Source organism: Malus domestica, chromosome 11 (genome assembly GCF_042453785.1).
Source record: "Malus domestica chromosome 11, GDT2T_hap1".
Lineage (NCBI taxonomy): Eukaryota > Viridiplantae > Streptophyta > Magnoliopsida > Rosales > Rosaceae > Malus > Malus domestica.
Genome location: NC_091671.1, coordinates 40,346,861 through 40,362,951, shown reverse-complemented (window position 1 = coordinate 40,362,951; position 16,091 = coordinate 40,346,861). Strand labels below are relative to the sequence as shown.

At 37.5% G+C, this 16,091-nt stretch overlaps 4 protein-coding genes across 4 annotated transcripts; 3 read left to right on the top strand and 1 right to left on the bottom strand.

Annotated features, from left to right (window-relative positions):
* The first annotated feature begins 462 nt into the window (after nt 1-462).
* LOC103449168 (large ribosomal subunit protein eL18y) lies at nt 463-2,513 on the top strand. Its single transcript, XM_008388456.4, has 4 exons — nt 463-554; nt 655-744; nt 853-1,164; nt 2,148-2,513. The coding sequence occupies exons 1-4, from the start codon at nt 552-554 to the stop codon at nt 2,304-2,306; spliced, it is 564 nt and encodes a 187-aa protein (XP_008386678.3). The 5' UTR covers nt 463-551; the 3' UTR covers nt 2,307-2,513.
* A 303-nt stretch (nt 2,514-2,816) lies between these two features.
* On the bottom strand, nt 2,817-5,213 carry LOC103449169 (epoxide hydrolase 1). The gene is made up of 3 exons (XM_008388457.4): nt 4,592-5,213; nt 3,384-3,622; nt 2,817-3,287 (listed from the first exon to the last, which is right to left on the bottom strand). Exons 1-3 carry the CDS (start codon nt 5,054-5,056, stop codon nt 3,041-3,043), a joined length of 951 nt encoding a protein of 316 aa, XP_008386679.3. The 5' UTR covers nt 5,057-5,213; the 3' UTR covers nt 2,817-3,040.
* Nucleotides 5,214-11,127: 5,914 nt separating this feature from the next.
* Nucleotides 11,128-11,883, top strand: LOC103449170 (RING-H2 finger protein ATL64-like). The gene has a single exon (XM_008388458.4). It carries the CDS (start codon nt 11,128-11,130, stop codon nt 11,881-11,883), a length of 756 nt encoding a protein of 251 aa, XP_008386680.4.
* A 2,409-nt stretch (nt 11,884-14,292) lies between these two features.
* Nucleotides 14,293-14,886, top strand: LOC103449171 (pectinesterase inhibitor-like). Its single transcript, XM_008388460.4, has one exon. The coding sequence runs from the start codon at nt 14,293-14,295 to the stop codon at nt 14,884-14,886; it is 594 nt and encodes a 197-aa protein (XP_008386682.3).
* Nucleotides 14,887-16,091: the final 1,205 nt, after the last annotated feature.

Here is a 16,091-nt window from a genome sequence, read left to right as displayed (position 1 = left end):
AGTCTTCTCGACTTCTAAACTGGTAGACTATTGTGGCTTGACCAGCTGGTTCCTTTGTAAAAGAAAAAAAAAAGAATATTTGTTGTTATATGCATTTTACATATAGTGAATTACACGACACGTCATGAGTTCGATTCTTAGCGCTGGTGAATCACACGATGATGGTCAGGAGAATATTGAAATGCCTTTAACTTCAAAAAAGATAGACTGCCGTACGAAATCACCAACTGCTCATATCTTTTGTTAAGTTTCACCATCTCTCACTAGTTGGACAAATCCGAAGAACTATAATACCAAACAAACATGAAATAAAATTCCATGGTAACAAAAGTGATTAAAAAACATTAATAAAAGAAATGGAAATTACATATGGGCTCGTGGGCTTGAAGAACAATAAAAACAAACAAAGCCCAAAAACCCTTGAAAACTGAATAGGAAAAGCCCCATTTATATATAAAAACCTAAACACAGCACCATGTTCGGCTTTCCCTGCAAACAAACCCTACAACCCCCCGCCTCTCTGCCTCAAGAGCATCAAAGGAGCAGCCGTAATGGTAATCTCTCCCTCCAAACCTTAACGCCGCCGTCTCCATTTCCTCCTCCTCCGTCCCCTCTCTCTCTAACCCTCTCTCCTCCTCATGTCTGTATTCGCAGGGTATCGATTTGGTCGCCGGTGGCAAGAGCAAGAAGACCAAACGGACAGCCCCAAAGTCCGACGATATCTACCTCAAGCTCCTCGTCAAGGTCCTCCCTCGAATCCAAATGTTTCTGGGTTTTTGTTACTGATTGCGTTCGTGTCTCTGAATTGTTTTTTTTTTTGTGGGTTTTATGTTGTTGGATCTGTGTTTTCAGCTGTATCGGTTTCTGGTGAGGAGGACCGGCAGCAAGTTCAATGCCGTGATTCTGAAGAGGTTGTTCATGAGCAAGGTGAACAAGGCCCCTCTGTCCCTTTCCCGATTGATTAAGTACATGACCGGAAAGGAGGGTAAGATTGCTGTGGTGGTCGGGACTGTGACCGATGACATTCGGGTTTACGAAGTTCCTTGTTTGAAAGTGACCGCTCTCAGGTTCACCGAGACCGCCAGGGCTCGGATTGAGAAGGCCGGCGGCGAGTGCTTGACTTTCGACCAGCTGGCTCTCAGAGCTCCTCTTGGCCAGAACACGGTATGTTGATTTTTTAGTTGCATTTGAATTGCCGTACATGTGAATTACAATCTCTAGGAGGATGTGTTAGATCTCGTTTGAATGTGCTTTTAAAATGACTTAAAACACTTTAAAAAAAATGATCTTTCGATTACAAAAGCAATATAAATGCTTTCTACAAGAAGCACCACTTATGTGCATCTTCCAGGAAGCATTTTTAAGTGTTTTTTCAGGATTTATTAGCATTTTTACTAAGGATTGTTTCCAAAAAAAATTTCACCAGAAATGCTTTCAGTCATTTTAAAAGCATATCCAAACGAGCTAGTCGTTGTTGAAATGACTTGAGAATTTGTGATTTGGTTTATCTTGGTTTCTAGTGTTTTAGTTGGAATTGAATGCTCTATTAAGCTCTTTTGTGTATAAGTCTGCACGAAAAACTTGCCTAGAAGTAGAATCTTTTGGAAAGTAGCATAATCTTGTAGTCTTTTAGTCATAAGCAATTTGAAATCGTGTTAGTGCTAGCATCGAACAATGGTTATATGTTTCAAACCTGTAGTAAATGTATGTTTCTGGGTTCAGAAATGGGTGCGTTTGTGTTTTGGGCTGTGCCCTTATTAGTAACGGATATGTTATGATGGCAATCGTATTGTGGTAGATAGTTTACCGGAGCTTTGATTAGTGGTCGTCGTGTAGTGGACTGTTTCATGGTGATGAGAATCATGAAATACGTGCCCCCGTATGTAGGAAACATATGGTAGTGAAGTGAAGTGAATAGAAGGTGCAAGAGAGTGGTGTGTAGAATTTTCAGCCATGAGCAATACTTTTGGTTTAATTATATGCTTGTGGAGTTTGCGAATTTGTTCCAATGTATTCTAACATAGCAAATCAACAAGAGTATTTTGTTTTGTAAAACGAGACTCATTCCCTTAGGCCGTTCTATGTTCTGATAGATCTGTTTGATGATAGAGTTACGTTGATTGATAAATGTTAATCTTTTTCGGCAGATTCTTCTTAGAGGACCTAAGAATGCTCGTGAAGCTGTGAAGCATTTTGGACCTGCTCCTGGTGTTCCACACAGCCACACCAAACCCTATGTGCGATCAAAGGGCAGGAAGTTCGAGAAGGCCAGAGGAAAGAGAAACAGCAAGGGTTTCCGTGTTTAAGCATGAGTTATCTCCTTATTCTCAGTCGTGTTTTCTTCACTTTTTGTGTTTGATGAACACTCTTATGGTATCGATAGCTTACCTTCATCTATATTTCCTTGTGTCTACGACTGTTTTAGCTTCGAGAGGAAGATGTTTAGATGTTTGAAGGAGATGTTGAGATTTTGTTGAAATTCGATTTTGGTTCTCAACCGTGCTTGATTACTATTCTTCGTATAGCAATTACCATATTCGAAATTACAGATAACAATAGAACTTTAACGAAAAGCTTCCGGTATTGTTGAAATGAAAAAAAAAAGAACCTCCGGCGCGATAATATCCTACCTTGCCCCCCATAATCGACAATGATGATGAATTTCTTTTCATTGGATCCCTAGATTGGTTTCGTCTTGATCAGGCTGTGTTTCTGGCATATTGAAAAAACTCTTTGTAATCGCTATGAATGACGAGAGGGTAAGGTAGGTGCCCTAGCAGTCCGATTAGCGTAACAGAAAAATGAGGCCAGAAGCATGATTGAATCTAGACCGAGCTCTTTATTTTCATTATTACATGATGGGGATGATTATTACAGAAGCCGGAAACCACAAGGACGAAATTATTCGAGATAAGGAGCACAACACCATAAGGTCGCACCGTATTTCAGACATCATCACGCCTAACCTGTAATTGCGTAGAAGTAACTGCAAAGCGAAACAAACTGCGGGAAGGCAGCTTGCTGATCTAGCTAACAGAAATCAGAACTTCTTGATGAAGTCGTACACATGCTGACTGACTTCGTCGGGCTTCTCCTGGGCAATGAAGTGAGCTGCACCTTCCATCACAACCACCTCTTGCAAAAATGGCACATCCCTTTTGAAGCCACCTTTATGTATGTAGGCCTGGACGCCTGGGATATTGTAGGTGACGTCCAGCTCGCCCACGATAAACTTAACCGGTACCTTGATTTGTAGCCCTGTCCATGGTCCGGTAAGCTCCCAGGTTCTGCAACAACGAAGAAAATACGAAATTATTTCCAGTCTAAGATCATGCTTTTGATAAATCAAAGAGAATTCAAAGGGGTATGTGGTATGTACATACAAGTTCAAAGCTCGATAGTAATTCAATCCTCCAGTAAATCCCGACTTGCTGAACTTGCTGACAATATAGTTAAGATCCTCTTCTGTCAGCCAAGCGGGCAAGGTTACTGGAGCAGCCCAAGATTTTAATCCTTGGTCCTTAGGTATGCATGGAGGTTTTGGACTGCGGCTGGTGAGAAAACGTTTCATGACCGCTGCAGTACCAATGCTATCAAAATCTCGTTCGATCTCTTCGGGTTCCTATAACACAAACAACAATTTTTTAACAAAATCAGGAACAAATTTTAACATATTCAGTCCTTCACATTAACAGGGATTACAAATTAGTCCCGATGGGTCAGATTAATTAATCAGCAACTGTCTTTAGCCGACGGATTTTCAGCATTGAAAATACTCCAAAACGTGAATATATGAATTGGCTATGATAACGCAATATTCTATTCCAAAGTAATCTAAACTACAGGAAGAGGGATTCAAACTTGTTTCCATTGGGAGCACATCCGCCAACGTCTGCAAACCAAGATTATATAACAAAACAACAGCAATCAGTAAATCTGATTGCCTACGAATACTAAATACAGTAAACTGCGTATGACATCAAAGTTACACCATAAAGGGTGATCCCAAGCCAACAAGGCTCCCTACTTTGCGAAGGTCAAGGGAAACGTGCACAGACCTACCCTTGCTTTGCACTGCAAAGAGGTTGTTTCCACGACTCGAACCTGTTACCTTTATGAGCAACCTTTCCGTTGCTCCAGGCTTGTCCTCCAAAAGTTATACTATACAGGAAAATACAGAGATTTGACCATCTCCGTATGAAATCAAACAATTTTAGAACTTTACTATGTTTAAGCCCTCACATTAATGGAATATGAACATGGAAAAAGATAACCAAAAACAGCAAAACTAGCACAAATTCATCTTTTTGTATAGGAAATAAAGGCAATTGGAATCTGACCAAATTAATATCGTATGCTAAATCGCAAAAAGATTTGTTGCTTGGCATTCCGGCCGGAGGTATTCCCTCCCCTGTAAGTGAGAGGTATTTGTTTTGACTGTCGTGAGCTGGATAACTGAAGGATTGTGTAACTTAGTCCAAATCCTTCGCCTTGGTGCGTAAATATATAGTTGAATAAAATAATTAGCAAAAGATTTAAAATTTTCAGATCAGATCGAAGCAGAAACTAAAAATGAAAGGAGTTTGATTACCTGGAACCTGCAAATGTAATAATCATCGCCAAACAATGCCCTGAAACCATCGACGGGCTTCCTCTTTGGGTTCCTGGGACTGAAAGCGATGCTCATGTTGACCAAGGCTTTCACCCGGTCGGGGCGGAACAGGCAGAACCACCAGGCTATGACGGCGCCCCAGTCGTGGGCAACCAGGAATACTTGGTCAATACCCAGATGGTCAAGCAGCCCGATGAGGTCTCCGACTATGTGCATGGCCGTGTAGGACGTCGGGGACGGCGGCGCGTCGGTGTCACCGAAGCCTCGGAGGTCGGGGGCTATGCAGCGGTAGCCCAAGGAGGAGAGGGAGAGAAGCTGGTGGCGCCAGGAGTACCAGAGCTCCGGGAATCCGTGAAGGAAGAGCACCGGTGGGCCTGCTCCGATTGAAGCTACGTGCATGTTTATGCCGTTTGTGGGCACCGTCGTGTGCTCGATTTTCTCCATTGACTCTGGGTGTGTGTGGCGGCTCTCTGTTCTGTTGGTATACAAAGATATACAAATACATGCTTATATAGCAGTCGTATGGCGTTTTGCTTCGTCTTATCAGATGGACGGGTCTTTACAATTTGTCGCTTACCCTTCCATTTCAGAAAGCGAAGCCAAACGTCGCACGACTAATTTTATCTTTTTATCTTTTTTACTTTCCAGGCATAATTGTTGTTCACAACATCCATTTTCACCTTCCGCCTGTATTTGTTAATTTTTGTTCATTGATCTTCTTCAACTTTTTATATCCTTCGGTCAAGTATGAGCACAATAAATTGGGGTAGTGTTGTTCACAACACCCATTTTTTACTTTCCATACACATTTGTTAATTTTTATTTATTGATCTTCTTCAATTCATTATGTGCGAAGGTCATAAGTAAATAACGATGTGTGAAAGGTAAAAACTGGTGTGTTGATAGAACTACCTTAAATTGTTCCCCTTCATCTTCTTTAATTTTAGTTTGAAAAACTTTTGGTACACTTCATAGTGTGTCCTATTGTGCACTTCATTTTCAATTTTTATTTTTAATATAATCGATATTCTATACTAATTTATACTAAAACAAATTGATAAAGTTTTGTACTCAGACAATTAGGAGGTTATATCACATGTCGTTATGTGTTTTAATTTAATGTTAAAGCTTGATTACATGTAAATTCTTCTCCAAATCGAATGACCGTTGATTCCAAAGAAGTCCATCAGCAAACATTGGTACATTGTACGCATGATTAGTTAGCTTCCTGAATTTATGTGCTAAACATGTAGTGGTTGGTTGTCATTTTTCTTTGTCCCTTCATTCATTTTCAATTGAAATGTCCGAGTTGTGGAATCAAATTTACAGTATCATGTAATTTGACATTGGTACATTGCACGCATGATAGGTCAGCTTCCTGAATTTATGTGCTAAACATATAGTGGTTATGCGTTTTAATTGAATCACATAATATAATATAATGTGTGGTTAGTACTTTAACAGCTCGATTACATGTAAATTCTTCTCTAAATCGAAGGACTGTTGATTCCAAATAAGTCCATCAGCAAACATTTGTACATTGTACGCATGATAAGTTAGCTTCCTGAATTTATGTGCTAAACATGTAGTGGTTAGTTGTTTTGTGCCTTTGTCCCTTCATTCATTTTCAATTGAAATGTCCAAGTTGTGGAATCAAATTTACATTTCCATATATGACAGTTTTCTTGTTAAGAAAGTTAAAGCTCACCGTAAACTAATTGAAAATGTATGTAAGAGTCTAACTTCTCACAAGAATATCCATGTGTTTATAATTTTGGGAATTTTAACAAAATACTTTCGGTACTGTTTACTTTTAACAAAAATGACATTTTTACTCTAAAAAGTCACTCATGGTATTATTCAGTTACAACACATTTTTGTCATTTTGATTAGAACTTAAAATTTTCAAACCATTTTCATTAATTTTCTTTATAATTTTTGGTGTATATAAATATAATTGTTTAAGCCTAACACGTTAATAAAAACGGACTTAGATTGTCTGCCCTCCCCATCTCATACACTTCCCATGTCCTCCTATATTTTGTGGTCACGATTAAGCCACGTCAACATTTTATATTGATTTTTTTATAAAAATAATAAGACAAAAAACAATTAGAATGTAAAATGTTAACATAACTTAACTGTGACCACATAAATAAAAGAGCATGAGGAAGATATGAAATGAGAATGGCAGACAATCCATATCTAATAAAAACACATTTGTTGACATGGAAGCAGGTGGGATGTCAGGCACAATAAATGGAGACACATGCTTTGATTCAGTGATACATATAGTTAAAGTTTGACCATAAGTCAATCGCCAATATTAAAGTAATCCAACTCTTCCTAATACAATATTATTTTATGTTTGTTGGTAGTTTGCATGGTAGAGAAATGCTAAGGATATTATTTAAAAAATGAGATTCTCAATAGATTTTTTGCCACCTTATGATTTTCGTATAATGTTTTAAACTATTGATACGAGAATTGACGTTAAAGTGTGAGGTGATAAAGAATCTATTAAGAGTCTCACTTTTGAGTGAACCCCTTTAAGCCATCTCTAATAGAAAAGAAAGTCCAAAAGTCAAAATATGGTACGAGTCCAAAAATTAATCTTCAACTGATGTCTAGGCTATAATTATATGAAGCCACTGCCATATTTTACGAAGAAGGCTAAAGATCGAAAAGCCAAAAAATGGTTTAATTTGCCTAAAAACTCATTTCCAACCGATAACTAGACTATAATTTTATGAAGCCCCCAAGCAATTATTTGGTTAAATGGGCATCAGGCTAGCCAAATGTAGCCCTCTTCTTAGCCTTTTTTTTTTTGGCTCGGCTCCTCAATTGTAATAATTGATTCAAATTCAATGGCTAGATTTGAAAACATCTAAGGGTAGTTTAATTAAATGAACTAATAAAATTTATAATATAAACTAAAAATTAATAAATTATTGAGAGGGTTATGTTTAATCCCTTCGTTTTGAGATAGCATATGACTATAGCCTGATACTGTTCAACTAAAAATAAGTTTTGTAGGCTATAATTGTGGATAGGGCTATATTAGCCATTTCAATTGGAGATGACTTACTAGACCATTATATTAGCCCTTTCAAATTCAAAGAATAGATTTGAAAACATCTAAACGGTAGTTTAATAAATTAACCAATAACTTTAAGGGATAAACTTAAAATTAATAAATTATTGAGGAGGCTAAGTTTAGCCTATTAAGTTGGAGATGATATAAAGTATGACATGATACTGTTTATTTAAAAATAATTTCTTACGAACTATAATTTTGAACGAGGTATTTTTAACCCTTTAAGCTAGAGATAGCCATAGCATTTTTCCTGCATGGCATGCATGAAGTGGAAAGGACAGCATTGGCAGTCGTCGCCAACATTAACAATGAACGTGAAAACATTGTTCATCTGGGGAAGCAGGATGACCGGGTTTGGCCAAGTGTGCATGGTACCAAACACTGATTCAGTGAATTGAATGCAATCAATATTTATATTTTCTAGATCAATATCTGGGGAGCAAACTATTAGTTGTTTGGGGACAGTTACCATTTGGTGCAGAAGGAAAAATTAGTTGTTAGGGAGCAAATTTAATTAACGCATTCAGATGAGTTATGCAGAAGGAAAAATTAGGTTCATGATTTATGAACATACAGTATATGGGCCCAATTCACATATTGGCAGGCTTCAGTCTTCAAATCTTATGGGGTTATGTTGGGGGAGTGTATTTCGGCCCAAATCAATCTAACAAGCTTAGGCATCCCACCTGCACTTCTGCATTTGTTGACGCAGGCCTATTGGCTTGCTTATGTCCTCCTTGGTTGAAGAGTTGAGGTGATGTTTCACTATAAAGAACTTTTACAGTGGGTCAAAAATTTTGAGTTTAATTATTTTGATTCTTATAAATTGGGTCGTGCCTCGACCCCAATATAGTGACAGGTTCTATGTTTTCCCCCGAATTTCATCACTTCCAGGCTCAAGTGCATGCTCATCCATTTTCATTCCGAAGGTGAACATTTCCTTAAGTGACTGTAACTATTATGGTGTACATTCAATAGTTCTTAACCAACCCTTTCTCGCCGAGCTGAATTATAATTTCACGGTAAGTCAGAAAAATTGACTTCCAATATAATTGAGTTTAGTTATTCAGTGTAATAGATGTGTCTCACGAGATTAAGTTGTAAAATAGTGCTCCGAAAACTACTAAACTCACGTCTCTATAACTATGCTAAATAGATCAAGGTTAGGTTGCATAATTGTTAGAATCAAACTCACTTAAACAACTGTGGAAGACATAAGTGATAAATTTTGGCTCTATGGATAGATTCTGAAAAAGCCCCGCATTAAAAGCCTGACCAGACCTTGAACCAACAAAATAGTTTAATGTGACCACCAAATTCAAACGTGATATTACTAATTCACTTAGTACGTTGGTTAAGATTGAATAAAACTCTGCGTAAAACTGTGACAGTCAGCACTAAAAACTCCTCTTGCCATTAGACAATACATATCGCATTAAGTATCAAAATGTAGAGCTCGTTCATCTAATCTTAGTGGCGGCATTAGAATATGCATGCCACTTGTGCCGCCCACAGCTTAAATTCAACATGGTAGCAACTAGCAAAACCAAGTGCTTAAAAGCAAATATTAACTGAATCCGCTTACTGAAAACTAACAAGTTGCACCGCGGAAGCTTCATTTGGTTGGTGGGGGCAGGAGTTGTGAAATATTATGTTCTTTGTTGCCATCATGCACAAATTTGGATTATCTCCTGACTTCATTGTCCAGATTTTAAGGATTAAAAAATTCGGACTATTTAAGAGAGAAAGAGAGAATCGCATCTTTAATTTGTGTTGGGTGGATATGCGGAATGAGTTAATGGGAATTGTCAGATTCAATTTGAGTGGTCTAAATTTACTGCTCTTTGGACTTCAGGTAATGAGATCCGAAGAGGATCCCTATCGATCATGCACGGGTCTCCTCTTTGTTTCCTAGCCATGTCATCTTATTGTTTGATGATAATATATATATATGTATATATAATCTTATGGATTAGATAGAATATGAATGATTCAAGTTGATGATGAAAGGCTACTATATACATTATATTCCTGATCCACTACCGTACTACTGCCATATTGTAAGATAATTCCCACCCATTTTATGTTGATGAAACTTTATGTCTGAAGTATCTAATAGTTTAGAAAAATTTAAGTATGACAGTCTAATTTGTTAAATTGTTGAGACATTTTGATCGCAAAATAACAAATAACATGATGTGTTCTTGAGTACCTTTAGACGCAATACATGTGCAACTTTCAGTACACACAGTTCACCTTTATGAGAATGACCTGACCAATTCGTTGGTGAAGTTATCCATACCGATGATTCTCTTTATTAAAATATCCCTATGATTTCATTGAACATATGTTTCTATCTAGTTCTCATGCATGCATCTTTTATGTGATACACATGATGTGTATGATATGCTGCATGACAAATGAGTCAAGAAAACTAATCGGAATATATTGGATATTTCAAAACTTGGGAAAAGTTCATACACATCGAGACATGCATGCATATAAGAGAAATAACTTTACCAACAGCAGCTAGCTTTCGTCGGCTTTTTCATGTTTGGTTGATTCGTGTTGTATCGGTTTTAGCAACAGCCGCTATATCTTTCATGCAGGGGTTGACTTAACCAACTAATCACCCATTAAAACTTGGACAATCTGCGATAGATACGTGGATCAAATAATTAAAAACATTCAATTTTGTATTTGTATTAGAGGTTTAAAGTTCAATTATCTTGATACCTCAATATCTCTTGCATATAAAATTCGGATGATCTTTTGACAAAAAGGCATATCTGAGAAGAATGATGTGATAATAATCATGATACTTTATCAATTTGTTCTTTTTATATCAACGACAAAATAATATTTAGTTTGATAATCTTTGAGTGATAGTTAAAAAAAAAATGATGCATGTGGTCAAATAACATAACCAATAGAGTATTGGGTTCCCATTCATGCATTTCGGGTTCGAAAATTTTTCTCTAAATTATTGTAATAGTTTGAAACCCTCATACTTCCTCTTAATAATAATAAATTAAAAAAAAAGTTTAAAAAAGATTCTAAATATAACATATTTATAATCACAATTGAATGGCAAAAGTATTGATCGTTCTTGTAGTTTGTAAGAATTTTTTTTAATGTACCAGAAACATGGTTCAGTATATCAAGTGTTATAATACAATTAGTTAGATTGTTTTTTTAAATTTCTAACCAACTATATTACTACAGTTAGTCGACACTTTGAAACATCTAAGCTTGCAGAGGAATAATAAAGCACGCCATACATATCTGCATGCCCAATTGCTGAGGCTCATAAAAAAAACCCACCAAACTCAAACCTAATTAGTCATCACTACCAATTGCAGAGCAACCAATCCTTCTCCTTTAAATTCAAACAAATCTTTTGAAACTAACCCACTCCATGGATATAGACACCCACAAACGTACCCACTACGCTTTGAACGGCAAGATCATGCTCTGCTCAGTCGTCATTCTCTTCGTCGTAGTCTTCACCATCGCTTGCTTCCACAGCTACGTCCGCTGCTTCTTCCACCGCAGTCGCCACCAACGACATCGTCGCAACCACCGCTCTCTCACCTCCCTCCTCGAGACCACTCTCTCTTCTATTACCAATCCAAAGGCCTTGGACCCCTCTGTTCTCAAAACCCTACCTGCTTTTACTTACTCTGCCACCACCGGCACCAAAAACGCCGTCGTAACACCGCTGGAGTGCGCAGTGTGCTTATCGGAGTTCGAAGATCAAGAGCAAGGCCGTCTACTGCCCATGTGCAACCATGCCTTCCATATCGACTGTATCGACACTTGGTTTCAGTCGCAGTCCAATTGTCCACTCTGCAGGGCGCCGGTACAACCCGATATTCCGGTTCCTAAGCGAGAGATTTCGCCAGAAATCTCAATAACAGTGAATGAACCCTCCGGTTCGGAGCAAGAGAGGAGTAAGGGTAACATGGGTTTTTCAAGATGCGCGTCGTCGACGAGTTTATCGCCGGAGGAATGTGGGAGGAAGCCATTCACGGAAGTGGTGGGGGTATCTGTTCTCGTGGATGAGGTGCCTAATCGTATCTGTTTCGGTTCACCCAAAAACAATTACAGCGGACAAAAATCTTCGGGTTCGGGCACCCAGATTCTGTCGTTAAAGAGGATATGGAGCATATAGGCACAGAACAATCTGATCCATTTGGATTTTTGTAGTGCAGTGGGGAATATAATATTTTGGCGCTTTTGTTTTTCTTTGGCAGCGTCTTGGTACACACCTTGTGGTTGTATTTGTATTTGTATAATATGTTTGTATAAATATATACATTAACTCATGTAGTCATGTTCTAAAATATGTTCTCTTAGATAAATATTTTTATTTATTTTATTTTAGATGGTGTCACATATTCAATTTTTTTTAAATGACGTTTTTGTTAATTTTGATGTTTTATTAGTTTTGTATGAATTGCTTTGATTTTACGTGTTAACGATGGGCCCATATAGGCCTACCCAAGGACGTAAGTCCAAAGAAAAGTCTAGGAGCCCAAGGCCCCAAGAGTTGATAGAGGGTCGACCCCAGGGGGCTCAAGCCAACTGAGACAAAAGAAGGATTATCCGACCAAGAAGAGCACATGGGTATGCTGACAGCTTTACGACACAAGCCTCCAAGTGTCGAAGTACTTGAGTATCGCTTGGACTACTCAACGACATGCATGCAGAGGCCTAAGATGGGGCATAAAGGAAGTCGGCACAGTGCTTGGCAAGGCAAGGCAGAGTAACCGAGGTCCGAGAAGGGCGCTTGGGCCACCTGGGCCTTAAAAGAAGTGTCAACCGACTGCTAGAACGTCACTTGGTCCAAAAAGGCCAGGGCAAGTAGGTGAAAAGCTGTTAGTAAGTTAGTACGGGTAGTTGGCAAATTAAATATTGTTTTGATAGTTCTCAAGGGGGAAAGGCCAATATAAAGGGGTAGAGACCTCCATTGTGAGAGTCGGATGAACAAGAGAGAATAAGGTGTATGTATTAAGCCGAGCGTTATTTAGTCTTGAAATCAATATATTGAGAGTAACACAGTGGATGTAGCTCAGTTTTGAGAGGTGAACCACTTACATCTTTAATTCCATTTGAATTTAGCCCATCTTACTAGCCCATCTTATGTTATTTAATTACATTTGTTAACCTTACAATTTTGAGCATTAATAATACGAGATATTTATCTTGTTGATGCACAAAATCAGTGAGGACTTTGGTACAACAGAAAGTGTCAAGTTTGTGACCTTCGCTAGATTGCTCCGGTCACTAGTGTGGATAAGTATGCAAATGGATAGAGACAGGGAAGCAAACACAAGATGTACGTGGTTCACCCAGATTGGGTACGTCCACGGAGTAGAGGGGTTCTCATTAATTGTGAAGGGTTTACACAAGTACATAGGTTCAAGCTCTCCTTTAGTGAGTACTAGTGAATGATTTAGTACAAATAACATTAGGAAATATTGTGGGAGAATGATCTCCTTTTATAGAAGAGATTTCTAGCTTTGTTTTGACATTGACACTTGTCGTGTTATGATTGGCTTCTGATGTTGACACGTGTCGCGTTATGATTGGCTTCTGATGTCGACACGTGTCGCGCTGTGATTGACCTCCTGGTTGGAGGGAAACTCTTCTAGGTCCCTGACGGTATAACGTTGACCAGTGCTCGGTAGTTTCGGGATTTGTCAAGTATGGTACAAACATATCTTATAATGTTTTTGTCATTATTAACAAATGATAATGTTAGTAGACCAATTTTTAGACCAAATTTGTAAATTATGTGATGTGTTACCAATAGGGAATAAGTACGTTAATCAATACTTAACACTTAAGTAATAATCTAATAATCAACAACTACATCATATAGTTTACAAAATATCATTTAAATAGATGGTCTACTTATCATTACCCTATTAAATATTACACTCGATATGTACTTTTGTAAGAGCGTATATCAATTTGTCAGGTGTCATGTTGTTTTATCTAAGTTTTTCTTCGACTTCTCGCAATCAAACATGCTCTGATAACATGTCAAATATTCAAAGAGATGGGCCATTGTCCTCCTCTTAACCACATCAATAATGTCTCAACTTAACCACCTATTCCAAGGTGTTGAATTTTATGACAAAAAAGTTTTATTTTCTCAATTTCCTATTGTATGACACAAAACGAACATAGCCCAAGCATTCCTAGGGCTACAAACCACTAAGGAAATTTGTAAAGCCATCATAACTCAAGCCAAACCTTACAAACCCAATTTCTAAGTTGCCTATATGCAGCACAAGCTACGTAACCATAGAATTGAGTGTTAAATTTGAAAGAACAAAATCTACTTTAAGTCTCAGTCGTTCAAATCAACGTCCAATACGCGTTTAAAGAATTTGTGGAAATGAGTGAAGGTTCCTCATAATTCGCGGCATTGGGAGGCCCTCCACAAAAACCGACCACCATTCCAATTCCTCCTCATATTTATACACTCATTCTCCTCGTTTTCTAATCAGTTAATCCCCTTCCATTGATTTAACAACAAAAATAAGAACAAGAACAAGGAAAGAAAAGGAAAATGAGGCCAATTGCAGCAGCATTTTTCTTCCTCTCAACATTATGTGCCGCAAAATTTCTCGTCGTCGCTGGAAACGGTCAAGCTCAAGGTGTAAGTCAAGGCAGCAACACCGCCGCTGCCGCAGGTGAGGTGAACATGAAGCTTCTTGAACAAGCGTGCCAGAATTCACCCCGTAAGGACTTATGCATCGAAACCCTGGAGAAGGACCCGAACAGCAAGGGCGCGGACCTCACCGGCCTTGCCTTCGTTGCCATCCGGCTGGCTGCCGCAATGGCCTCCGACGTGGACGAGCACATGCGGTCGTTGCTCATTCACAACGCTACCACTTTGGACCCCACGATTCAGCAGGGGTTGGCAGACTGCATTGAGCACTACTCCGATGCCAACGAGCAGCTCGACGATTGCGTCGAGGCCATCTCGACGCATAACTTAGAGGAAGTGGAACTGTGGGTCAACGTGGCGATTTCCGACGCCGACTTATGCGACAGCTCGCTCGGGGGAGAGAAATCCGTGATCAAAGCCAAGAACGAAGCGTTCCGCCTCTTGTGCAATAATATTTTGTCCATCGTCAAGGTCTTGCCTGCTCACAAGTGATTTTCTTGAATCTTCCATTGTATGGATTTAATTAGTAGCTAGTTAAATAGGATCAAATTTTTATGTAATTAATAAATGATAATTTACTAAAATGTGCCAACCTTGCGATTCACTAACTACTTTTCGATAACAATTGTTGGTTTTATACACCACGCAAGCGATTTTATGAACAGTTATTTGTGAGATTTGAACTCAACACCTAATTAATTGCTATTGGATTAAATAATAGAAAACTTCATTTTAATCCTTGGCAATGATGACTTTTTGATTAAAACCATGAGTAAGATCAAAATCTAATTTTAGTCCCTTGATACATTACTAACCTCATTTATTAATTATATTTTGATTTTTTAATTACTTATCTTTTTCTTTCTAATTTTAATGTATTAATTTTATTTCATTATAATTTTTATTTTCATTTCATTCATCGTAATATATTTTGTTGTGAACATTTAGATAAACTAATTTTTGTTATACAATATATTTTGATGTACTTTATCTTCTTCATTTAGGTATATTAAATTCATTATAATACATTTCGGTACATACATTTAGGCACACACATTTCGATACATACATTTCAATACAAACATTTAGGTACATTAATTCAATATAATACATTTTCGGTACTAACATTTCAGTGCATACATTTCGGTACATACATTTAGGTACATTAATTTAATATTAATACATTTTGGTGCATATATTAAGGTACATACATTTCGGTACTAACATTTAAATATATTAGTTCAATATAATATATTTCGGTACTAACATTTAGGTACATTAATTGAGTCTTTCAAGTTTGAAGAATGTTAAATAAAATTAATAAATTAAAAAACTCTTTTTTGGTCAAAAAATAAATTAAAATTTGTGTATTAATAAATTTAAATATTTAATTGGAGACATTAAATAAAATGCACATTAATTATTTTGAATTAAGGGCACATTAGGGACTAAAATTAATATCTAATCTAACACCATGTTTTTTTTTAAATTTTAATCAAAGTTAAAAAACCCCATTAAATAATCATGTGCAAAAGCGTAGCGATGTTTTACTCTCTAATAGTTTTTGCCAAATGCCAAACCCAAAGCAATATCTGCCGTTACAATATGGTATAGCTACATCATCAAGTTGACGTGATTATATTGATCATATAGTTATAGAACACGTATGATTACGAGTATTTCAATTAAGAGAAATG